This window comes from Erpetoichthys calabaricus, chromosome 18 (assembly GCF_900747795.2).
Source record: "Erpetoichthys calabaricus chromosome 18, fErpCal1.3, whole genome shotgun sequence".
In the NCBI taxonomy this organism is placed as follows: domain Eukaryota; kingdom Metazoa; phylum Chordata; class Cladistia; order Polypteriformes; family Polypteridae; genus Erpetoichthys; species Erpetoichthys calabaricus.
Window position 1 is genome coordinate 16,256,394 of NC_041411.2, and position 25,503 is coordinate 16,281,896.

Consider the following 25,503-nt stretch of genomic DNA (forward strand, 5'->3'; position numbering starts at 1 on the left):
ATTTCAATCCAAACTCACTTCTGAAGTCACCCAAACACTCTACAGTTCTCTTCTTCAGATATGCTTAAAAGGAACCTTATTTTCTCAGAACACATTTCCTATTTTTGAGGCCTCTTTAACCTCTATGACATTAACTCAAGAGTACCTTCTTTCTACTGCAGTCCATATCTGGCCCTGTCAAATCCATTGTTTTAGATTACAAGACTATTTTTTTTTATTGCTCATGAAATTTAAATTTATTCTGGTTGATTCTTCTGAAACAAATTAAATAAATGGCTGCATTTAGCCATTCGCATTATGGCCAGTTTTGCAATCATTCTAGCTGCACTAGATACTATATGAAGTACAAATGCACTTGAAGAAGGCACACAACTCCCTTTGTATTATCCACTCCCCAAAATAAACACATTAGCAGACAGTCAGAAATGTAACCACTTCATCTTTACTAACGTTAAAATAAAAGGAGATCAGCAGAAGATGTGTGCCATCTTGTGGCATTCTTGGAAAGTGCAGTACATTTAAGATTTCTTTGGGAAGAATCCTTACATTTATGCATACTACTAATTTTAGGATTCAAACAAATACTAATGCTACATTTGTACGCAATTTTTGTGAAAATGTTCTATAATCTTATTTCATTGGTGGTACATTTACACTGATAAACTAATTAAGGCTGTTTTAGAATTTTTGACTAAGAGAATGCTCTTCATTCATGCATTTAAAAGCAAGAATTCCCAAACCTACTTACACAAGTTCACCTCACAGCATAGGATTATAGGGTCCTTAGTGTGTAGTACAAAGTACAGTGAAAATTCTTACTTGCTTGCCTATGCCAATCAACATTAAATATGACATGCAGGAATAAACCATAAAACAGGGCACCAGGGCTCACTCATGCACTTACATACACAGGGCAAATTTAGAATTGCTAATTACAGATAAAACTCGGTAAACTATGGTGCATGCAAACAAAAATGCAAAGATATCATGAAAGAAAGCACATTTTGTTCAAGTTCTTGTTGAAGCCTATCTTTGTAGTCTGAACTTTTCTGGTATTTTGATTGCACAATAAATCAGTGACATGTCACAGTGTAAATTAATCTTGCTAATTATTTGCTACTTAATGCTAACTCAATACAAATAATTCAATAAACAGGCTAATGGTCACTACATATCTTTACCAGTTCACACACATTCTCGCACACAGAACACATGACAAGGTTATATTAATCTGCAAGGTCATCAAACAAGATATTCATGTGAGATGTGGACGTTTTGTTGGTGAAATATTGAATGTTTCATCTCATGAAATGTAATTATTAGAATTCACTTTAAAATATTCCATTTAGAATTTCAAGGAATTCTCAGTACTGGATTGGTTTGTTAACTTCTCAGTGCATTCTAGGTTTCCCAGGACCTATACAAACCCTAAAAAGATTAGCAAACCAATAAAGTACCAACTAATCACCCAGGAATCCAATACCCTTTTTAAACACCATGACACCATTAAAGAAATCTCTTTGGAAAAGAGGTTAACAGACTGGTAATGGCTACTGTTTCAGGCAAAATAAAACACTCTCCAGAGGGATATTAGAAGGAGCAGAAAGCACATTCAGACCTACTTCAAAATGCTGGTACATCCTCGCTACAATAGTTAAAAAAAAATAAAATAAAAATCAACAGCATTACTTTATATGTAACATTCCAATACTCCAATACTTAAGTTAAGCATATCCAGGAATGTAGTTTTGATATAAGTTGTGAATGAATGTATAATAATATGGTGAAGCTGGAAACGACTTAGAAGCTAGTAATGCACCAAACTATGATGAGAAAACAGTCTTACCAAATATCTTTACATTTTCCAGTAATTAAATGGACAAATTTGTAAATGTATAAAAATTTGCTTTACTGTACATATACTGAAACTAAAAAGTATATTTACAATAAAAATTTGACAATTATTGCCTAAATTGAAAAAAATGTATCGGTTATTGATGGGTTATGACATGATTTGGTTTAATGCTACACACACACACACACACACACACATATATGCTTCTTCTTCTTTCGGCTGCTCTCATTAGGGGTTGCCACAGTGGATCATCTTTTTCCATATCTTCCTGTCCTCTGCATCTCACTCTGTTACACCCACCACCTGCATGTCCACTCTCACCATGTCCATACTACTAAAAATTGATATTATGCTACTCACTTGCAGAGAGAAACTGCTGACAGCAAAAGTAAAAATATCCAGTAGTCATAAGGATTTAATTTTAGGCAAAGAGGCACTATTTATCTGAAATGAATGAGTACCTGAAAATTACCTATGGAATCTTAAGACTTCAGACATAGTGGCACTTTGTTTTAAGGTGATAAATGAACAAAGGACGGTGAAAAAGACTTGTAAATCCATGTGGAACCCCTTAAACATCTACTAGATATTTAGGTTAGGTTTAGGTTTATTTGTCATATATAGGTTAACACAGGGTCAACATACAATGAAATATGCATGACGAAAAAAACAAGTCACTCAGCCTAGATCTAATAAAGCTAAAAAAAATAATTTAAAAAAAATTACAAGTTAAAAATAGACAAGCCATATAAAATAAAATATGTACGTTTTAAAAGAAGTTATAGAGCAATATGAATTGAATGAGCAGCAAGCACAAATGACAGTTATTGCACAGATAATGTTTTATGGAGTACAGATGCAAATTCCATAAAGTGCAGAAGCATGTTCCAGTCAGTATTCAGAGTGTGTGCAGGTACAGTTTGTGTGTGAGTAGTGCAATGTAGATGTAATGCAATGTAGGTGTAATGTAAGTGTTCAGGTGTTGCTGTTGAGGAGCCGAATGGCCTGGTGGTAAAAACTGTTCTTAAGTCTTGTGGTCCGAGCAGTCAGACTCCTGTATCGTCTGCCAGACGGTAACAAGGAGAGCAGCTGGCGTGCTGGATGGCTGTGGTCCTTTATGATGCTGCTTGTCTTACGCAAGCACCGATGGAGGTAAATGTCTTCAATGGCAGGAAGACTCTTGCCCGCCACTCTCTGTAGTGATTTCCGGCTGCTGGCAGAGCAGCTCCCATACCAGATGGTAATGCAGCCCATCAGTAGACTCTCGACCACACTCCTGTAAAAGTTTGAGGTGATGTTGACATTCATGCCAAACTTTCTCAGCCTCCTCAGGAAGTAGAGCCGCTGGCGAGCTTTCTTAACCACAGTGTCTATGTGAAGGGTCCATGAGAGATCCTCGGTGATGTTTACTCCGAGGAACTTGAAGCTGTTAACCCTTTCAACTTCTACGCCGCTGATGTAGATGGCCTGGTGTTCTCTGCCTTGCTGTTTCCGATAGTCCACGATCATCTCCTTGGTTTTGCAGACGTTAAGAGACAAGTTGTTATCCAGGCACCAATTACTCAATGCCAGCACCTCCTCTCTGTAGGACGTCTCATCGTTGTCAGTGATAAGGCCTATGATGGTTGTGTCGTCTGCAAACTTGATGATGGTGTTTGTGCCGTGTTTTGCAACACAGTCGTGGGTGAACAAGGAATACAAGAGGGGCCTAAGCACACAGCCCTGCGGCGCTCCTATGTTTAAAATGAGTGATGAGGACGTGTGTTTGCTGACTCTCACCACCCGGGGCCTGTTTGTGAGGAAAGAGAAAACCCATCTGCAGATGGTCGTCCCCAACCCAAGGTCGTCAAGCTTCAAGATGAGTTTTGAGGGGATGATGGTGTTGAATGCCAAGCTGTAATCTATGAACAGCATTCTTACATATGTATTGCCTCTTTCCAGGTGGGTGAGGGCAGTGTTTATTGTTAGCGCAGCGGCATCCTCTGTAGATCTGTTTGCTCTGTAAGCAAATTGGAGAGGATCCAGCGTGTCGGGGAGGAAGGAGCAGATGTAACCTTTGACCAGTTGCTCGAAGCATTTCATAATGACCGATGTCAGTGCAACCGGGCGATAGTCATTCAGACAGGAGACCACCGGTTTCTTTGGGACAGGAATGATGGTGGATGCCTTGAAGGAAGTGGGGAACACTGACTGCCTCAGGGAGAGATTGAAGATGTTGGTGAACACACCTGCTAGCTGGTCAGCACACGCCCTGAGGGCCCGGCCTGGGATGCCATCTGGTCCCGGAGCTTTGCGAGGATTGACCTTTTTGAAGGACCTTCTCACATCAGATGTTTCAAGGATCAGAGTGACAGACTCACTGCCCCCTTGAGGATATAGCACCTGTTCTTTGTTGGCTGCATCAAAATTAGCATAGAAAGTGTTGAGCTCATCTGCAAGAGATGCAGTGGGCTGAACACTGTTTTTCTTTTTATAGTCAGTGATGCAACACAGTCCATTCCACAGGCGCTTGGTGTCAGAGCTGTGGTAGCTTGACTCCACTTTGTCCCTGTAGTCCCGTTTGGCCTTCTTGATGGACCTCCGGAGGTCGTATCTGGCTGCTTTGTATGCACCAGAGTCCCCTGAGCAAAAGGCAGAGTCTGCGCCTTGAGCTTAGCCCGAATCTCCCTATTTACCCAGGGTTTCTGGTTAGGATATAAGCAAATGGAGGTTTTAGTGACAACATTGTGTCAGGTTATATCAGCAAGTGCATTGACGGAGTCTGTGAATTCATTGATGTTGCCATCAGCTGCATCCTCAAACATCTGCCAATCAGTTGTTTCAAAGCAGTCCTGTAACACCCCCTCAGCCTCACTGTCCCATTTGTAGATGTCCCTGTAAACCGGTTTTTCCTGTTTAAGTTTTTGTTTATATGCAGGAAGCAGCAATATAGAGCAATGGTCTGCTTTTCCAAAAGCTGGTCGAGGGAGGGATTTGTGGGAGTCCTTGAATAAGGTGTAACAATGATCCAGTGTTTCATCACCTCTTGTGGGGGGAGAAATGTGCTGATAGTATTTAGGGAGAACTTTCTTCATGTTTGCTCTTTTAAAGTCTCCCAACACAATAAATGCTGCTTCTGAGTTAGCATTCTCTAGTCCACTGATAACATCATACAGTTCATCAATAGCCGAAGCTTTATCAGCTTGTGGGGGGATGTAAACTACTGAAAGGAGAACTGAACTGAACTCCCTCGGGAGGTAAAAGGGTCTAATTTTAATGGTCAGCAGCTCGAGAACCGGTGAGCAGTGCGTTTTTAAGACCCACATCCGTAGCCCACGAAGAGTTAACCATAAAGCACACACCCCCTCCCCTTGAGTTGCCCGAGTCCTTCGTTCTGTTTCCCTGATAAACTGTGAACCCGTCTGGTGTGACTGCGCAGGCGGGTACGCTGGGCTCCAACTACGTCTCTGTGAACGCCAAAACGCAGCAGTTCGTGATGTCTTTTTGGTGCTTTATCCATGCGCGCAGCTCATCTAATTTGTTGTCCAGAGACTGAACGTTAGCGAGAAGGATGCTAGGCAGAGGAGGCTTGTTGTTTCTCTGTCGGGTTTGGCACAGAACTCTGGCGCGCTTCCCCCTCTTTGTTTTCCTTCGGCGTCACGCGAGTGACCAAAAGACTCCAGGCAGTACAGTGTCCGCGATATCAAAAATTGTTGTAAAATCCAAACTGGCTGATGAATGTAATTCCAATAGTGTTTGCCGGTCATACTGAAAGTGTGATAAAGTAGTACGCACAAAGAGAGTGAGTAATAAGAAAATAAATAATAACTTTTTGCTGAGATGACTCGGAGCTCTCGTCGGTGCAGCCATCTTGCGGCGCAGCCTTGTGTAACACCCATCTAAATTTTTGCCCATCTAAATTAATAACCTTGTACTTCCATGCTCCTATTACCTGGAAGTAGTATCCTTGCCAAAGTCACTACATATAATTCACACTTTTTTTTAGTTTTCATTGGTGTCTTTGAGTGTGTGATTCATTGATAAAATTCTGGTGGATCATATTTTTCGATGCCTCTGAGAATTTTGAAGAACTGTATTGGGTTACTTTGAACCTTTCTTTGCTCAGGTGAAATAAGCTTTATGTTATGTAATCTATAAGATTACACCAAGCCCTTTAGATATTTGGTTGCTTTCCTCTGCACAGCTTCAAGTGCTGTTATGTCTTTTCTCTAGCATGGTGACCACAACTACAAACAGTGCTGAAAGTGCATACCTGGTTCCTTGTGGAGGAGTATTCTGGATTCACTGGAAGGAATGGAACAAGTGTTGTTTCAGTGACAAGTGTACTATGGTTCTGTGTTGCTAGCCAAACTGCAAAATAAAAGATGTTACCTCATCAAAAATTGTGCACATAAAATTAGAAGCCCATCAAACACAGTATTAATATTAAACAATTAGATTGTGTGCATTTTAAATGACATATTCATAAACAGAAATTAAGAGTTGAGAATACAAAATTCAACTTGAAGCAAATGTTAAGAAACAGTGTGAAGCGAGGATATTCTGAGATACAAATTATAATAAATATGAGGCTCACTTCATTGAACTCAGACAGGCTTTATGTGCTCTGCAATGGTTTTCTATACTGTGTAATAAAGTGTACTATGACTATCTATGTAGTTTTTTCTCAAGATGTTTTTCTCCACAACACTGTCAACTAAGATTTTTTTCATTCTGTTAAAAAGGTACACACACACAAAACACTGCATTTCGTACAATATATTATCCAGCTGCATTATATCTTTGTTTTACAAATGTACTAACCTGCATCAGTTTCCCTTCTGTCTACTTCATCATACACATCCATGGCAAGTTCTTCAAACAAATGGTTACTGAGCTACAACACAATCCAAAGGAAGATCACAATAGTTAACCTTTTGTTCAGATGACTTATACTTTAAGCAAAATGGGGAAAATTAACCATACTTGAAAGTGTGGGTTTAAAATATGAATTCATATTTACACACTTTCCTGAACAAGTCACAAAACTCACTGTAATAGTAGGAATTCCTAAGTCCTCATATTTGTAAAGACATGGTCGTGTATGGCGTTTTGCAGCTAAGAAACCATTCTTGGGAAAAGGCAATAAGCAAGAGAGATTGTTACATGCAAAAGACCACAAAGCATTAAGTGAATCAATGACATAAAATCTTATGGAGCGAGGAGTACAAATTTGAAATGTGCAAATTAAATGAAGACCCATGGCATTATAGACTTAGGGCTGTGTGGTACAGCAAGGCCATGACGGCTAAATATTTAGTTTCTCTTTGATATATTGAAGGACTTATAATGCTTGTTGCCTTTCCCCAAGAAAAGTTTTTTTTAGCTGCAACACACTATACACAACCACGTCTTTACAGACATGAGGACTGAGGTACTACCTACATCTATTACACTGAGTTTTGTGACAATGTAACAGAAGTTAGCATTTCTGAATTCTGGGATCAAATATTAGGTCAGGTACTGTGAGTACAGAGTTTGCACATTTATTCTTCCAAGTAGTCTAAATTGGAAACTTTCAATATTCAACTGCGGCTACTGCTGTGCCAATGTGAGTAAGCCTAGTGATGAGCCATCTTGACATACAGGGTGGTTCATGACTTTTGGACAGTGCTGTTGAGACAGCCACCAGCTGTTGTTTTCCACAACCATTAACTGGATAAATGAGTTAGAAAATACACTGCACAGTATGAAATATTTGATTGTCATGTGGTGGGCATGAGTAAAGCACAGCTTCTCAATTATAGCTAAAAGTGCTCAGCTAGCTTGAGAAACATGCCTCGAGTGCAGCTGACAGCTGGGTTACTCAGCATACTTTTACCAAATGCTTCACTTAACAAACTCTTGCAAAGTGAGCAACATCACTTTATACAGTGTTAAGAACTACATAGTGCCTCGTCAGTGACAGTAACCCAGTCCAAGTGAAAACATGTTAAAAGTGCTTTCTATTTAAAATAAGAACAGGAGCAAATACACTGAATTATCGTCTCAAATATAAATTTGAATTCTGGATTTGATTTTCTGAGAAGCAGTGGCCATTACAGATAGTCCCACCTCACCTCAAACAATACAAAAAGTCATAAAGCATTAAAAAAATAAAGTGATTAAAATACATAATTGAACATGGCTTGGATTGTCCTTATTTAAATTTTTAAAACTGCAGTGCAACATTTGGATGCAGTCATCTGTATTTTTCATATTAGAGTGGTATATTTTGTGGGAGTGAAGGTTATGAATACAGAACATTTGTGTGTCCTCATAACAAGTATAACAAAAAAACACCTTTTTGACTTAAAGATAATTTCTTATTCTTAAAATCTGCACATTATTCACGTTTCAAACAGAAATGTTGTCAATCTAGTTTTTACCTGATAAATACCTTCACTGATATAGAAAATAGAAACAAACATTCTATTTAATAAAGATGTTTTGTTTATTTATATCTTAAGTGATCTGTGATACTAACAGATTTGTAAATAGGATTTCTAATTATTTCAGCCTCCAAGTAAAACACTTACGGACTGAAGCTTCTTCTTTGCAGCTCTGGCCAGCTCAGACAAATCAAGGCTACTGCAAGGTATAAAACAACATTTATATTTATGCATCTTAATTAAATACATGAACCAGATAACAAAGAAGGATACTTACGTGTGCCTTATCCAAAAACAGATGCATAAAAAGAAGAAAATGTGAGAAGGAAAACTCTTTGAAAGAAAATAATCAAAACTAAAAGATACCCAACCCTGGGAATTGTACATGTTTAATTTTAAGAAGCTGCATGAGTGAGAATAACTGGTCCATGTTCCAGTTAAAACTTAACTTTTCACAAGAATTGATTAAAACATGCAAAATATAAATTAGCAGTTAAATCAAAATTCAAGTAAAATATAAATGGTACACAATTATAAACCCAAAATAAAGATGAACGGCCTCTTATCAGCCTAAAATTAGAACATTTTAAAATAAGCGTAAAATGATGCATTGAAGAAAAGAAAAAAATAAATTAAAAAAATAATTCGTACCCATTTAGGCTCTGTATGCTGTGCATCAACTTACCTGTCTGCCATGTGGGGAATTATAAAGTGCTGTTCTTTTTTATGATCTTAAGGGATAAAGAAAAAAGTTATAAACCAAAGAAACATGCATTACAGAACAGGTTTTTCGATATCTAAAATAATTTTCTTCTTACCAGGTTTTCTTCCACAGAGATAGAAAGCTAGCCTGTCTGTGAGCTCATACTGTATTTCAACCAAACGGTCTGCCAAGTCATGATGGCCAGACTGCCTAAATAATGATAAACAAACAAACAAATAAAACTCTACTACTCCGACAATGTTTGACAGCAGTACACACGTATGCACTTACTATGCACCTAAACATATGCAATCAAACCATAATAAATAATCACAACACAATCATCAAACCTACATACAGTATTTAGCAAATAGATACAGCAAGGCTGTGAGCTTTTCAGGTTAAAAAAAAAAAGTGTATATTAAAAGTGGAAGATATTTGCAATTTATATTTTTAGTAAATCATAAATATTTATATTGGTATAAAACAGACTGTTGTAAGAACACTGTTGTATTTAAAAAAATACATAAAAATATACCTTGCACATTCAATTGGGGTTTTGCCACTAGCATCTAATGCTCCTGGATCAGCACCATACACAGCTAGCAGCTCTGCTTGAAAGATTTGTCCAGCTTTTGCGGCAACATGAAGAGGTGTGTTTCCTTTCTCCTAAGCAATAAAAAAGTACATAAAATGTCGGTTAATGGCACGATATTCATAAATACCAAAAAGAAATGTTAAGTCTGTGATTAATCTATCCTTGAAATGTAATAGTCTCAACCTACTGGATGAAAGAAGTTGGCCTGGGCTCCCATTGAAAGCAACCGTAAACAGGTTTCCAAATTTCCAGTCCTCACACTTGAATGAAGTTGCTGAGAAAAAAAGAGTCATTCTGTTTTTTTAATAATGTATTTTTCAACAAATCAACAAATATGAAGATGCTCATCAATGTAACAATGATTGTTTTAAGACCTTAGGAAATCTAAAATCGTTAATGTATCTGAAGCTAGAATAACAAAGCCAATGATCTCAGTCAGAACTGATCTACCTTTGGGATGATTATCTCAATATGGTGAGTTCAAAAAGTTTGAATTACCTCCCATCCATGAAAGGAGATTACAAACCTTCTAAAACTAACAAATATGGAGATAAGCTGATGTTTATGAAATATATTGTAAAAAACAGTGAAAATTAACTAAAGTGGGACTTAATACCATTTGTACTACAAATGCAAAAAGGGGAATTACAGTTGCTTTGAAACTATAGACAAAACCTGGATGGCCTTTATTATAAAATAGAGGTTTACTACATTTTAAACAACCAGATGAAAAGATAACAAGAAGTACCACCAACAGAAAAAAAATGTTCTAAGTCCAAAAAATGCTGGAACAAACAAAACCAAAAATAAGATAGGCCAAGTCTAAAACAGAGGTGAAAAAGTCATTTGATGCTGAAGATATATTTATGATGTGGGCATCATAGGCTTAGATCCAGACACCTTTGTGTGTCAAGCTATTCAACTTCCACCACCTTAGTGGACTGAAAATACGGGGCACGTTCATTTAAAAAAATCCTCTCCCTCAGTGACAGCGGCAAAAACATTTGATTCAAAATTGTGAAACTGCTTCAAATAAACTGCTGCAAACAAAAAAGATTACATTTAATTTGATATTAATAAAGCACTTTGCTACAAAACAAATTCATGCACACAACAGATGTGCCTGCTACACATACTCATGGTACACAAACATTAGGTTTAAAATATACAATTAACCAGATGTCTGCCCAAAATAAATATACTACCTACATAAGGCTATAATTATTGTAACCATATAGATAATAAATTAGGGCTAGTAAACATGTAACACAGATTATCTGCATCGATGAGACAATAAATAATCCCTATAATTAAAAACAGAATTTTGGTTTTCAACATTAGTATGGAATTAATCATTGCCTCAATGGAAAAGTAATTAACTTTTTCTTTTAAGTATTCCTAGATAAAATCATCCAGCAAGACATAGGCAGTATAACAAACTTTAATACCACAAAACTGCAAAACATATTGTGTGGCGTCAGACTCTAACCTTGCTAAGGTCCTTGGCAGTAATACTGTCATCTTCTCGGCACGGCATACGATGTACATATGCCAGCATCTGGTACTTGGCTCGGATAAACTCGGCTTTCCCTGGGCTTCAACAGAAATAAAAAGTAACTCAAGTTATTAGAAATCCTTTACATCACAATCAAAGTTTGCCCAAAAAAAAAAAAATCTTTTTCTCCTTAAAAGGGTCATAACAACCTACTGGCCAACTTGCAGCCCGTTCATTTTAAATACAAAGGTATAGTTTATATTTTGCATAAAAGAGGGCTTATGAAGAGCACTTGGTATATAGTCAGTGCTGCTCTGCACGTTGTGAAAAGGCAGGTACACAACAATAAGCCAAATACAGTACTGTGCAAAAGTTTCAGGCAGGTGTGAAAGAATGCTGTAAACAAAGAATGTCAAGTCAAGTCAACTTTATTTATAAAGCACTTTACATACAACAGCCGCTGACCAAAGTGCTGAACATAGGCTAAAATAAATTTTAAACAAAAACAAAATAATAAATAAGTAAATAAAATACAATAAATGAAACTAATTAAAACATAGTAAACACAACTAAACAGAGTTAAAACAGAGTAAAATCAACTGCTCACACAGGATCAAACGCCAAACCAAAAAGGTAAGTCTTAAGAGCAGACTTAAAAATGGGCAGTGAGGAGGCCTATCTAATGTGGATCGGCAGTGAATTCCAGAGCCTTGGAGCCACAATGGAAAAAGCCCTATCCCCCCTGAGCTTTCGCTGAGTCCTAGGCACATCCAGAAGCAGCTGACCAGCTGATCTGAGTGAGCGGGAAGGAGAGTGCATATGCAGCATCTCAGCGAGGTAGGGCGGAGCAAGCCCATTTAAGGACTTAAAAACAAATAAAAGAATTTTAAAATGAACTCTAAGCTGAACGGGCAGCCAGTGCAGTGAGGATAATACAGGTGTAATGTGCTCATTCTTTCGCGTGCCAGTTAAAAGGCGTGCAGCAGCATTTTGCACCAGCTGGAGCCGAGACAGGGTGGACTGGCTAACACCAACATACAACGAATTACAATAGTCCAACCAGATTGTAATAAAGGCATGGATTACTGTTGTAAATTGATCTTTGGAAAGAATGTTTTTTATCTTTGCCAAACGTCTTAGCTGAAAAAAACAAGATTTCACCACCGCGCTGATCTGACCGTCCAGTCTAAAATCCTCATCTATCCTAAAACCCAAATTTGTAATAACACGTGTACCACATTGTGCTAGGGGACCCAAATCCACAGCAGGACCCAGGACCAAAAACTATAACCTCTGTTTTATTTTCATTAAAATTTAAGAAGTTCACTGCCATCCAAGCTTTCACCTCTTCTAGGCACATAACCAAAATTTGTATGGAGTAAGCATCCTTGCGTTTGAGGGGTACATAAACCTGAGTATCGTCTGCATAACAATGGAAAGCAATTTTATGCTTTCTAAGAATAGAGCCAAGAAGAAGGAGATACAAAGAAAATAGCAGAGGACCAAGTATGGAGCCTTGCGGAACCCCACATGATAGTGAAGCAGAGGAGGATCTAAATTCATCTAGCCTCACTGAAAAAGTTCTTGGAGTCAAGTACGATTTAAACCACGCCAAGGCAGTACCACGAATGCCCACACAATGCTCCAGACGAGATAATAAAATACTATGATCTATAGTATCAAAAGCAGCTGTTAAATCGAGCAGAACTAAAATCACATAATCCCCGGAGTCTGTTGCCAAAAGGATGTCATTAAAAACCTTCAGTAATGCTTTCAGAAATATAAATAATGATTGCTTATTGTTATCAATTTACAAAATGTAAAGTGAGCGAACAAAGGAAAAATCTAAATCAAATCAATATTTAGTGTTACTACCTTTTGCCTTCAAACCAGCATCAATTCTTCTAGGTACACTTGCACAAAGTCAGGGATTTTGTAGGATTATAGTCAGGTGTCTGATCAACCAATTATACCAAACAGGTGCTAATGATCATCAATGTCACATGTAGGTTGAAACACAGTCATTAACTGAAACAGAAACAGCTGTGTAGGAGGCTTCAAACTGGGTGAGGAACAGCCAAACTCTGCTACCAAGGTGAGGTTGTGGAAGACAGTTTCATGTCATGGCAAGATTGAGCACAGCAACAAGACACAAGGTAGTTCTACTGCATCAGCAAGGTTTCTCCCAGACAAAGATTTCAAAGCAGACTGGGGTTTCAAGATGTGCTGTTCAAGCTCTTTTGAAGAAGCACAAAGAAACGGGCAACGCTGAGGACCGTAGATGCAGTGGTCAGCCAAGGAAACTTAGTGCAGCAGATGAAAGACACATCAAGCTCATTACCCTTCGAAATCGGAAGATGTCCAGCAGTGCCATCAGCTCAGAACTGGCAGAAACCAGTGGGACCCAGGTACACCTATCTACTGTCCGGAGAAGTCTGGCCAGAAGTGGTCTTCATGGAAGAGTTGCAGCCAAAAAGCCATACCTCCGACGTGGAAACAAGGCCAAGCGACTAAAGTATGCATAAAAACACAGGAACTGGGGTGCAGAAAAATGGCAGCAGGTGCTCTGGACTGATGAGTCAAAATTTGAAATATTTGGCTGTAGCAGAAGGCAGTTTGTTCGTCGAAGGGCAGGAGAGCGGTACAATAATGAGTGTCTGCAGGCAACAGTGAAGCATGGTAGAAGTTCCTTGAATGTTTGGGGCTGCATTTCTGCAAATGGAGTTGGAGATTTGGTCAGGATTAATGGTGTTCTCAATGCTGAGAAATACAGGCAGATACTTATCCATCATGCAATACCATCAGGGAGGCATATGATTGGCCCCAAATTTATTCTGCAGCAGGACAACGACCCCAAACATACAGCCAAAGTCATTAAGAACTATCTTCAGCGTAAAGAAGAACAAGAAGTCCTGGAAGTGATGGTATGGCCTCCACAGAGCCCGGATCTCAACATCATCGAGTGTGTCTGGGATTACATGAAGAGACAGAAGGATGTGAGGAAGCCTACATCCACAGAAGATCTGTGGTTAGTTCTCCAAGATGTTTGGAACAACCTACCAGCCGAGTTCCTTCAAAAACTGTGTGTAAGTGTACCTAGAAGAACTGATGCTGTTTTGAAGGCAAAGGGTGGTCACACCAAATATTGATTTGATTTAGATTTCTCTTTTGTTCATTCACTGCATTTTGTTGATTGATGAAAATAAATGATTAACACTTCCATTTTTGAAAGCATTCTTTGTTTACAGCATTTTTTCACACCTGCCTAAAACTTTTGCACAGTATTGTATGACTGGTACAGAGTCAAGTTGGAGGGGTGGCATTTGGGTACTTTGAATGGCACCAACTTCATTTTGGAAAAATAGATAATGGTTGATGAAATGACACAAAGATTAAAATGCATTTATGTTGATTACTGTAATGAATGTTAATTTCATTTCATAGGACTGGCTGTGTGACCAATCTAAAGTGATAGTTTTAGCATCACGGTATATTAGGGTTCATTATTGTCACATGGACAGGGTACACTGAAATTCTTACTTGCATAAAGATTAGCCTGAAAAGGAGTAATACTCACTGCAGCTTGTCCTGGGTGTTAGCTTTGCGCTTGCCACTCATTAATGATGCAGGATCCAAGAGGGAGTGTTCCCATATTGAATTGGCACCATTGCTATACAATGTTTGCACCATCTGTAGAAAGAATAAAGTATGTAGGCAAAAAACATAATAGTATACCCTTGACAGATTACTGTACACTACTGATGGCCATTCAGTGTGGCTAAAAGATCCAAAAAAAAAATACAGCACTTAAAGATGTAGTTTACAAAGTCCACTTCTACATTCTATGCTAAGAAAGCTTTCTAAAACATCTTATTGTAGAGAAAAGCCAAGCAAAATTACACCTTTTATTGGTTAACTAAAAAGATTACAATATGCAAGCTTTCGAGGCAACTCAGGCCCCAAGATTACATCTTGCCTGAAGAAGGGGCCTGAGTTGCCTTGAAAGCTTGCATATTGTAATCTTTTTTAGTTAGCCAATAAAAGGTATCATTTTGCTTGGCTTTTCTCTACATTCGTAATGGCTAACACGGTACAACACCCTAGTACTAAAGCATCTTAAATGCACAGTTAAACCACTAAAAGTTATTGTATTGGATAGCTGCACACAAAAAATATTTTGATTAACTAAAGCAAAAGACCCTTTACCTGCAGCTGTGCTGAAGGCCATGCTGTGTGTGTTAAATGTCTAACTTGTGAACTGTGTCGTCCCAGACTGCGGTGTACACTACAGCAATCATCACAGAGAAGAACGCCTCGGTTAACAGAGGCCCAGTGCGGATCTGAAACAACAGGAAGAGAAATGATAAACATACTTATTTATGACAATACAGAAAAGAAAAGGAACAAGCCATTAAACTGGCCAATGAGTGGAAAGCTCTAAAAAGTTAGAAACTGAAATAGATCAATACTCAATAACTTTTTTTGGCTTGAAAACTTATACCTCCCCCACCCCCCACAATGGGACATTGTAAAATGCAAGAGCTAGCCAGTTATTTTTAAAATGCATAAAAAAGTTTCACTTTAGAATGCAATTTCAAGTGGTGAATATACTGTATATACCAGGATTGTAAAGAAATGGGATGTAACTTTCCCTATACAGTACTTCAGAAAATGGGACACTGGCAGACAGATCATTTTACAAGGCTTGAAAAAGAGCAATATGCACAATGGCACGCTTTCATTTAAATTGGTTACTAAATTTTGGTACATACTGCAATAAATCTACTACATACAATGAGCTGGCTAATAATACTATGCTAACAGGCACACAATCAGACCAGTGTCGAAGAAAAGGGAAATGTTGCTGCACATTTCTATATATGGATACTGCTAAGGAAGTTACCAGCACCTTCACAGCACAATATTTTGCAGGGCCTAAGCTTCCTCTCACATTGAGGGCAAAAATCAACACCACCTCCAACTGTCATCATTATTATTATTTATTTTCAATTTAAAGCGCTATAGCAGACCACAAAGCAGTCAGCGGGCAAGGGAGAGAATTACAAAGGACCACACATTAATGCATAAAATGACGTTTGTAAAAAGTTTAAAGATACTTTATGAAAACAATCAGTGGTAAAATACCACTATTTCCTGCATTATATCGTTTGCACACTGACTTATTCTACTTAAGCGGAAGAATCCTAACTAACCTTCCATAACTCAATAGGAAAATAATTTTTTAAATCATTTATAACTAGAGAAAATCAAATTTCCATTGCCTGGAACTGTGTAGAGCTCCTTGGACTCTGGCAGTTTCTTCAAGAATCATATATAAAATTATTCTTCTCACCTTTAAAACCCTTCATGGGTTAGCCCCTCATTATCTGTTGGAGCTGCTGCTTCCTTACACTCCTGCATTACGATCATCGGATGCTAAGTTACTCACTGTACCTAAATACAGGTTAGTAACTATGGGTGGCAGAGCTTTCAGAGTGATAGCCCCTAAAATTTGGAATTCTCTCCCTCTCAGCCTTCATGAGGAAAAATCTATTATTAAATTTCAAACTTCTGTTAAAAATACATCTTTTCACTGAGTATTATTCTTTTTCATGTATGTAATTTCTACTGTCTTGTTAATGTGTGTATTGAATTGTAAAGTGTCCTTGAGTGTATGAAAGGCACTACATAAATAAAACTTATTATTATTTATGTTATTCTAAAATAAGTCTGCTGAGCTCCTGCCAGTGTCTCTGCTAAACTCCTCTTCTTTTAATTAAAATGAGATGGGGTAGTACAGCGGGACTCTTTAATTAGTAATTTGTTCTTTTCTCTTTGGGCGAGTTTTGATGTCACTACATTGGTTACCTGTACCATTTAGAATTGACTTTAAAATACTGCTGATGGTTTACAAAGCCTTAAATAATCTCGCTCCATCTTATAGTTCAGAATATCTTACACCTTAAACTCCAAATCGTAACCTTAGATCTTCAAATGAGTGTCTACTTAGAATTCCAAGAGTTAAACTTTGAAGAAGTGGTGAGTTAAACTGGTAGTTAAATTTATCAATCCTTAAACTGGAGGATAACAAAGATATATTTCACACTGTGCTACTGTTTGTCAGCTTTGGCCATTAAAAAAATAAGGCATTGCTCATTGCTTGTACTTTAGTCATATCTTTCCCCCTAATTCATGGATAAGAACATTGATACATATAGTATTTATTCAATGGGCACTGCCATATAACATTTGTGAGAACATGAATCGAAAAAAGCAGGCAACTCCCCTATACATCAATCCCACTAAAGAGCAATAGGCTGGGATGTTAAGAAAAACAATACACTAAAAATATTACCACTTTCATTTTGAAGAAACAAACAGGATTTGTTTGTTTTTTTCAGTACGCTGTAAACCTCTCAGCTGAAACAAAGTCAGCTTTTAATTTTCACTTCACGTAGAATTTAATTAACACAGAGATGAGAAAAGAGGAATAGAAAGTGCTTTTCCTCCTTACAATCTGCACTCCTACCTTATAATGTTTAGAAACTACAACCGTCATATTTCAGAGCATTTGAGCACATGGACCATACCTGTAGATCCATAAAAACAGGCAAATTCACAATACAAAAACTTGTGCTAATTAAATGCCAAAAGGAAAGAAATACTTTCTTATATTATGTGTGCTATAAAAGATCTGTCACAACAAAAAAGACTAAGACATTAGCAATAAATTTCATGTCATCTAATTTGCCAAATCTATTTAAAAAAAATGCTAGTTTACTTGCTGCTGCTACACAAATACAGATTTATCACTTATTTTCATTGTGCGCAGCATACTCTCTTCCAAATAACTTTAAAACCTACAGTACACTATCTTATTTGGGATCAACAGTTAATGCAGCCTGGCAAGATGTGTAGAGTAGTGGTTATGATTCTTCACTTTAAACCTGGTGGCCCTTTCAGATCAGACCCTACCACTGACACACTGTATAAGGCTGAGAAAGTCATATAACTGGTCTGTTGCAAAGTGAAAAATCATTCGATGCCATTGCAATTGTAAAATGCCTTGGGGTAGTGTTTGTTATAGAAAGACACTATATAAAACAAATATTTACAGTTAGAAACTGAGCTTCAGGGCACATGTGTGCCAAATGTACAGATTTACGGCACCAAGCAGCCTTAAATAGCCTCCTCCCTTGTTTTACAATTTAATAGAATTTATTTAAGAGCACCTTTCAAGGTATCCAAGGACACTGTACAACAATATACATAACATCAAACAGTCCAATACACAAACATAATTAACAAGAAAAACAAAAATGTATATTAAAAAGTTTTCATTTTAAGTATTACTGAATGATTAATTGTATTTTTACTGTTATTGTGATAAGTCTTCTGAAGTAAACCTATTGCTGCAATAAACTTAAGCTGCAATTGAATTAGGCATGCAACTGAAATACAAACTAAAAGGCGGAGAGCAGAGACTCTTTCATGCTGCCCACACGTCATATGCGTAAGAGGCACAACAGCAGGTTAGTGTACGTCATCTTGTTTATTGGCAAAGGCAGCAACAGCATGTATATAGCCAAGACTGAAAATTCTGGCTTAAAAGCAGAAGATGTGCTCCCCAAACAAGATAGGAAACTTGTCTCATGGCAGTACTTTGGCTTTAAATGTGAAGTCCATTTACAAACTCAGGTATTTTGTAAATCACGTAAAGCAAATTTTGCTTCTTTGAGAGGAAACACAACAAACCCGTTCCACCATTTGAAACACAGTCATAAAAAGCTGTATTGTTCACAAAAATGTGCAAGCAGCATGGCCAGGCTGAAGAAAAAATCTGAACCACGTCTAAAGCAGTTGTTTTGAATGTGCGTTACTGTACAAGTCCGGATGTCAAAAGAAATAACGCAGGTCATTACTCACACTACCTGCTGAGTTGGTTGGGAGCGTGCGCTGATAGCACTGTGTAAAGACAAAAAAAAAAAAAGAAAATGCATTTTTCCTCAAGTCACCAACTTGGAAGATGTATGAGCAGGGTTACAAACAGGTGCTAGAAGAGCTAATAGACGTGGAATTTTTCACATGCACAACCAGACTTTGGTCAAGTAGAACAACAAAGCCCTACATAAGCCTGACAATTCACTTCATTAACTGTGACTTTGAATTAAAGAGATGGGCCTCACATACTAATAGCGTGTACCTACAAAAATATTGCATACAACCGTGTCCATGCTCATGTTAAGATGCATAAGGTGCCATACACATTTTCATGGCAGCCTCACACAGCGTGTATGCACGTTTCTACTCAGTTTCCCCTTCTTTTTTAGATTTGCATCCATGATGCAGGATTTATGAAACACACCACTATTAATTTCATATCGTTTACAAATTTTGTTCACTTGATTGGAATCATTCTGTAACAATATAATAGTGTACAGAATGGCCGAACTATTTCAACTATACAGCTGCTATAGCATTGTTAGAAGACATCGCAAATTGAAGAATGAGAAAAGAGCACACATTTATAGGCGATGATGACTGGCTTCTTAGTCGTTTTAGATTTCCAAGAGCTATCCTCTTGGAGCTATGTGCTGAACTGGTGCCGGCTTTAAAGGAAGACTTTTTGGAACTGAGCTCTACCTGCTCCTTTGCAAGTTCTGTCCACACTCGGGTTTTTAGCCACACGAGGTTTTCAATGTGAACTTGCCGACTGTTTGGATATTTCACAATCATCACTAAGTCACGCCATGCCAGCTGTATGGGATGGTATTATCCACTTATCATCCAGATATAGAACATTTCCTTACACTGTGGTTGAACTGGTAAACATCAAAGCACAATTCGCAGCAAAGTCCAGTTTTCCAGATGTAATCGGAGCAGTCATTTGCATGCACATTGCTATTGCAATGGCGCTGGACAAGTTACATCAGCCAGGGATGAATCACCAAAAGGATAAGCGGGCATTACATCATCTATAGCAGGAGGGCCTATAAAAACATCAACTCTGTACAGTTGCAGGGGCTTTTTCCAACTACTGCAGCCAAAGGCAAGCATTCCTTTTAAGCATTGTGAGTCACCTCAAAGAGCCATGTAAAGAGCAGACAATCTATCCGTTGTGGTGCTCAGTGCCATCGCTACACTATAAAGGCGATTCAGAGAATGAATTTGCTTATGTAAATAGAAAACATTTCCACTCAATGTGCTGCTCTATAGTCCACAGAAAGTGTGTCACATTGTGCAAGCATGTAGCATGCTGCATAATGTGGCACACAATCGTGGCTTGCCTGTACCCAAAGAGATGTGGTATGATGAACCTGACCATAACCCACTAAATGATTAGCCAGATTGGACAGCATGACAACTTCATTTGAATGTATTTAGCAGAATGCAAAAAAGGTAATAAGATGCTGCATTTATTTTTTAACCAATTTTATTTAATTTGTGGTCAATATCACATAGTATAGCCCTTATATTCCTTAGTTCAGTGGCCACATCTCTTGCACCATCCACTATTACATTTGGTAACTCCAGAACAGCGTCCATCTGCACACAGCCAGATGGTCGCTCAGCAGTTTCCAAGGCAGAGGTGTGTGAGCAGCCAGTGCCCATAGACATGCTTGGCACAGCAGCACCATCATCACCTGGAGTCACGTCCTTGGGGTCAGTTTTTGTAATATTGTCCGAGACAGAATAAACAGACAGTGGTCTGCAACTCGCCTTTTCACATTGACTTTGATATTTGACCACTTCTTTTTTTATTTCGGGCACTATGCGACTCCTGAACTTTAAAGTGTCTTTGCCACACTGTATCACTCCATCAATTTCATGTTGTTGCTTATACCACTACTTAAGAACAAATAGTATGTTTTTCCTTGCTTCCACTTTGCATTTACTAAAATTCTTTTTTCCACGTCCATTTGCCATTGTCTATTAATAAAACACTGAATGGAAGGGGCTATGTATATTGACTTGCATATTCAAATATTCAAAATTTATGGAGGAGTTGGGGTGGGACTGTAGGAGCATACATGTGCATTAAAATTCACGTTGACAAGGATTTACAAAGGGAAAGTGTGTGGAACTTGGCTTATGCACAGTTTTATGCATCTGAATTTTTTTATGTGTACACATATTTCCAGTTTTGTCCATACGCCATGTTTTAGTGTAAATTCTACGCATGGCGTTATACACAAGGCACTCGGCTTTACAGATGTCCAACATCCCCATAGAACACAATGGGGAATATATAGCTATGGGACTATGTATGGCTATCTGGTGTTTCTGTGAAGATGGGCTAGAGTGTTTTAGTACAGATAATGCAAAAATATGATCAAAACTACTCAAGTAAATGACTAGCCTAGACTCCAGTGTTTTGGATAAAGACTGCACCTTCCCATCAGTAAGTGTTTATTTAAGAAATGGAACTGGCTAGATACAGAATATGGACTTAATATGTTTGCCATTCAGTTTTGCCTTACACTACTAATATTTACTGCATTTGGCAGAGACTTTTAGGGTGACTTAACACAAGTGCTATGCAATCATATAGGCAAATATATAAAGTGTACTAGCAAACATAGGCCAGAACTTCTAACAAACTAAATTCCTGAGCTAAGGTAAAACAAGCAATAGTCAGGTTAGTTTTTCTTCCCCCCAACCCTCTAAACCCCCCCCCCCCCCCCCGATCTGCCCTAGTCCTGACGTGCACTACTTACTGTTGTGTGCTGTTGTGGGCAATTGCACCCCAAGGCTGAGATTATTAAGTTTTGCTGCAATCTGATTTAATAGTTGTATTTATTTAAAATGTAGTGTTATAGGCACAGAATAATTTACAACATTACTTTTGTAAAATGTTTTACTTTTTTGCAATATTGACTAATTTTTTTGTTTTAACAAACATACAGCTAACAATCTTACTTTATCGTCTGTATTGGCATCTTGTACAGCTAGCAATACTGCACAGTGCACAACCTTAATATCTGATTTATCAAATTTATCGTTATTGAATCATCATCAAATTTATCATTCATCGCAATTTTTCCCCAATGTTGTACAGCCTTATTTTTAAGTTTAGATTTAAAAACAAAAAGGTACATGTACAGAATCCAAAAGCAGGGCATTCCATAACTGTGGCCCCGATACACTAAAAGGCCTATCACTCACAGTGCGCAATCTACACAGTGGAATATTTAACAGCAAGGAGTCAGAAGCACAAAGTGAAAGTGATGGAATATATGGACAAATGAAAGAAGACAAGTAAGGTAAGGCTAGACCATGAAAGGCCTTCAAAACTACAAGGAGAGGTTTATATTGAATATGGAAGGAAACAGGTAGCCAATACAATTTTAGAAGTGTAGGAACAATATGTACCCAGGGTTTTAAGTGGGTTGCCACTCTTGCCGCTGAATTTTGTACATATGACAGCTTGTTTAGACTCTGAGCAGGGATACCAAAAAACACTGTATTGTAATAGTCAAGTTGCGAGGTGTCAAAAGCAGGAATATATGTCTCAGTTGCAGAGAGCAACATATGCAACCTTGAAATCTGCATAAGGAGGAAAGGATCAAAGGAGAGTGTTGGATCAAGAATAGCATCAAGATTTTTAACCTGTGTAGATAAAGATGTAATAAAGCCCAGTATTTTTACTGGAACATTATCCATTTTTCTTAAAGTGCATGGAGATGCAATAATTAAAGCCTCTGTTTTATCACTATGCAGTCGAGAAGTCTTCAGACAACCAGTGCTTGATATCAGCCAAACAGGCAACCAACGCAGGAGGAGGTAATGTTTGCATAAGCCCTGTGTGTAAATAAATCTGTTTATCATCAGCATAACAATGAAACTGTAGACTGTGCCATCTAATATTGGCACCGAGAGGAAGCACATAATGATAAAGAGCAGAGGGCCAAGGACTGATCCTTGATGTGCATGCTGGAACAAATAAGATGGGTCAGACCTAAACTTACTGACAGCAACAAACTGCTGTCAATCCTTAAGGAACGATTTAAACCTTACAAGAACATTTCTAGCAATATTTAACTAATTCTCATGTCTAAACAAAAGAATGTTATGATGTACTGTGCCGTATCAAATTTTTAGGCAAATGCATTATAAAGTATAATGACTCTTCGTTTGTACCCCACTATATAAACATTTTAAAAATAAGATGCTCCAATTTCCCTCTACAGTCCAAGGACCTGCAGGTTAAGTGGATTATCACTACTAAATCGGACCATCTGTGTGTGTGTCTGTGTGTGTATTCTCCCTGTCCAGCCATTGTTGCCGACTTGAGTCCTACACTTGCTGTGATAGGCCCCAGCCTCCCTGTGACCCTGCACAGTATAAACTAGGTTTAATTGATGGATTTTTAAATTAGTTTTGTGCACAAAACATGTCTACCTATTTTAAAATATATGCTACTTTGTAAAAATTGTGTTATCATACAAAAACTCGACATGAAAACCCTATTCAAGGACTGATTTGCAACAAATGCACTGTGATATTTAAAGTCTTGACTGACATGGTTTCCTCTGATAGAATACCACTTAATATTTAACTAAAACAATGCAAAAAACATTCCCTGAAGACAGTTAAACAGTAAGAGACATTTACTAAACATTATCAGCAATGAATCCTCATGGCCTGCTAGTACAGAACAGTCTGCATGTTAAACATGGTAACAATGCACACAATTTGCACCCTGTGATAATTCTGCACATGTAGCTTATGCAAAATTGAAAAGCCAGAACACATTTACAACAAACTAGACATTAAGTATTTGTCAAATATTTTTAACATCAGAATTTTTAAAAGAAAAAATATCAAATAAAGAAAGAAAGAAAGAAAGAAAGAAAGAAAGAAAGAAAGAAAGAAAGAACCTTTTGTATATCATTTAAAACAAAAAAGCAAAACAGTGAATAAATCAAAACACCCAATAACAGACTCTGCCACTTCCTCTCATTATTTTTTAATAAATTTAGCTTTCTACAACCCTTTTCTTTGAAGTGGCTAAAATCTATAGTCTGTGACCTTCTGAGCCCAGAATAGTGAGAAAAGGCCATATCCACCTGTTGAATAATGACAGATGGACAGGCAGTAATCAGAGCCAACAGAACTGCTAAATAAAGAACCAGACAAACGGTAAAAAGTCAGGCCTGTGTAGAGTGGCCAGTAACAGACAACCACAAATAAAATTGAGATTTGACTACAGACTCAAAAACACACATGACCTATAAAGAGTTGAACTGTACAGTTTACTAAAAAGTTAAAATGTGTGATTAAGATGGCCTTGCAGACTCTCAGTTATAACTTTCCTGATGCAATAACACAGCTATCCATTATCAAACCAGCTTAATCCAGTTCTGGTGTAAAGTAACCAAATCATATCCTGGCAGCAGCAGACACAATGCTGAACCAAGCCTGAATTGTTAAAAGTTCATCAAATAGAACATCCAGACACACATAGTGTCACTCACTCAAACAGGGCCAATTTACTGAACAGACACATGTATGGAAATCAAAATAAAAAAGAAATAAAAAAAAGCAAGTGCTCAAGTTCAGATTCTAATTCAGGGCTCTAAATATGTTAGGAGAGCTGTGCAAACCACTGAGCATCCATCTATTAATAGTTCACTTTTTAAAAAAAAAAAAAAAAAAAAAAAAACAAAAAACATTTTTAGAGCAGACAATTTCTAATAACAAAAAATTGAAACCAGATCATTGTGCCCTACAGTACAGCATTACATGCCTAATCAAAAGCTTTGTACATACAAATGAAATAGTAGACAATACAGAAAGCATCAACGTCTGAATGCTTTTATTTGCTTTAAAACTTCCAAATACATATCAGATAAGAAATCCGAATTTTGAAAATGTACGCCAATATACATAACACTTGCGCAAGTCTCACCTGTGAGAAGGTAGGTACATGCTACTTATGTCTATTTCACAATAAATCCTTGCACTCAATAGCTAAATGGTGGGAAAATCGTGGTATGCATGGATGTCGCCCAACATCCTGCAGCTGAAGTCTTTTTCCTTTTTGCATCATTTGCCATTGTAAGGCACTGATCACCATTGGTTTGTATTATATCACAAACATTTTCTCTTCATTCTGCATGAAAACATGAGATTTTTTTTCTTGGCCACCAAAACAAATTACATGAGTGGAGTATAATATAAAACATTTACCATAGATACTTGCATATTAGTCGATCTCGCAGATAAGTCGAGTGTATTGTTTAAGCCGAAAATTACAAAATTTGTTATGACCCACGTATAAGTCGAGGGTAAAACTTGACAGCTATCAGAGATAGAGGGCGACAATCAACTGTTAATGGCGACAAAACTCACTTTCATGTCACAGGCATTCGATACTTGCATATCAGTCGATCTCACAGATAAGTCGAGTGTATTGTTTAAGCCGAAAATTACGAAATG

At 37.7% G+C, this 25,503-nt stretch overlaps 1 protein-coding gene across 7 annotated transcripts in view; it reads right to left on the reverse strand.

Moving 5' to 3' along the window:
* Positions 1-25,503, reverse strand: part of git2a (G protein-coupled receptor kinase interacting ArfGAP 2a) — a 63,892-nt gene that overhangs the window by 34,276 nt on the left and 4,113 nt on the right. For all 7 annotated transcript variants that reach the window (XM_051921387.1, XM_051921386.1, XM_051921388.1 and 4 more), the window contains exons 2-11: positions 15,268-15,401; positions 14,639-14,751; positions 11,056-11,161; positions 9,754-9,840; positions 9,507-9,637; positions 9,084-9,178; positions 8,951-8,996; positions 8,413-8,464; positions 6,659-6,731; positions 6,108-6,205 (exon numbers count right to left, since the gene is read on the reverse strand). In XM_051921387.1, coding sequence (XP_051777347.1) covers positions 6,108-6,205; positions 6,659-6,731; positions 8,413-8,464; positions 8,951-8,996; positions 9,084-9,178; positions 9,507-9,637; positions 9,754-9,840; positions 11,056-11,161; positions 14,639-14,751; positions 15,268-15,401 — 935 coding nt within the window. The remainder of the gene's footprint in view (positions 1-6,107; positions 6,206-6,658; positions 6,732-8,412; positions 8,465-8,950; positions 8,997-9,083; positions 9,179-9,506; positions 9,638-9,753; positions 9,841-11,055; positions 11,162-14,638; positions 14,752-15,267; positions 15,402-25,503) is intronic.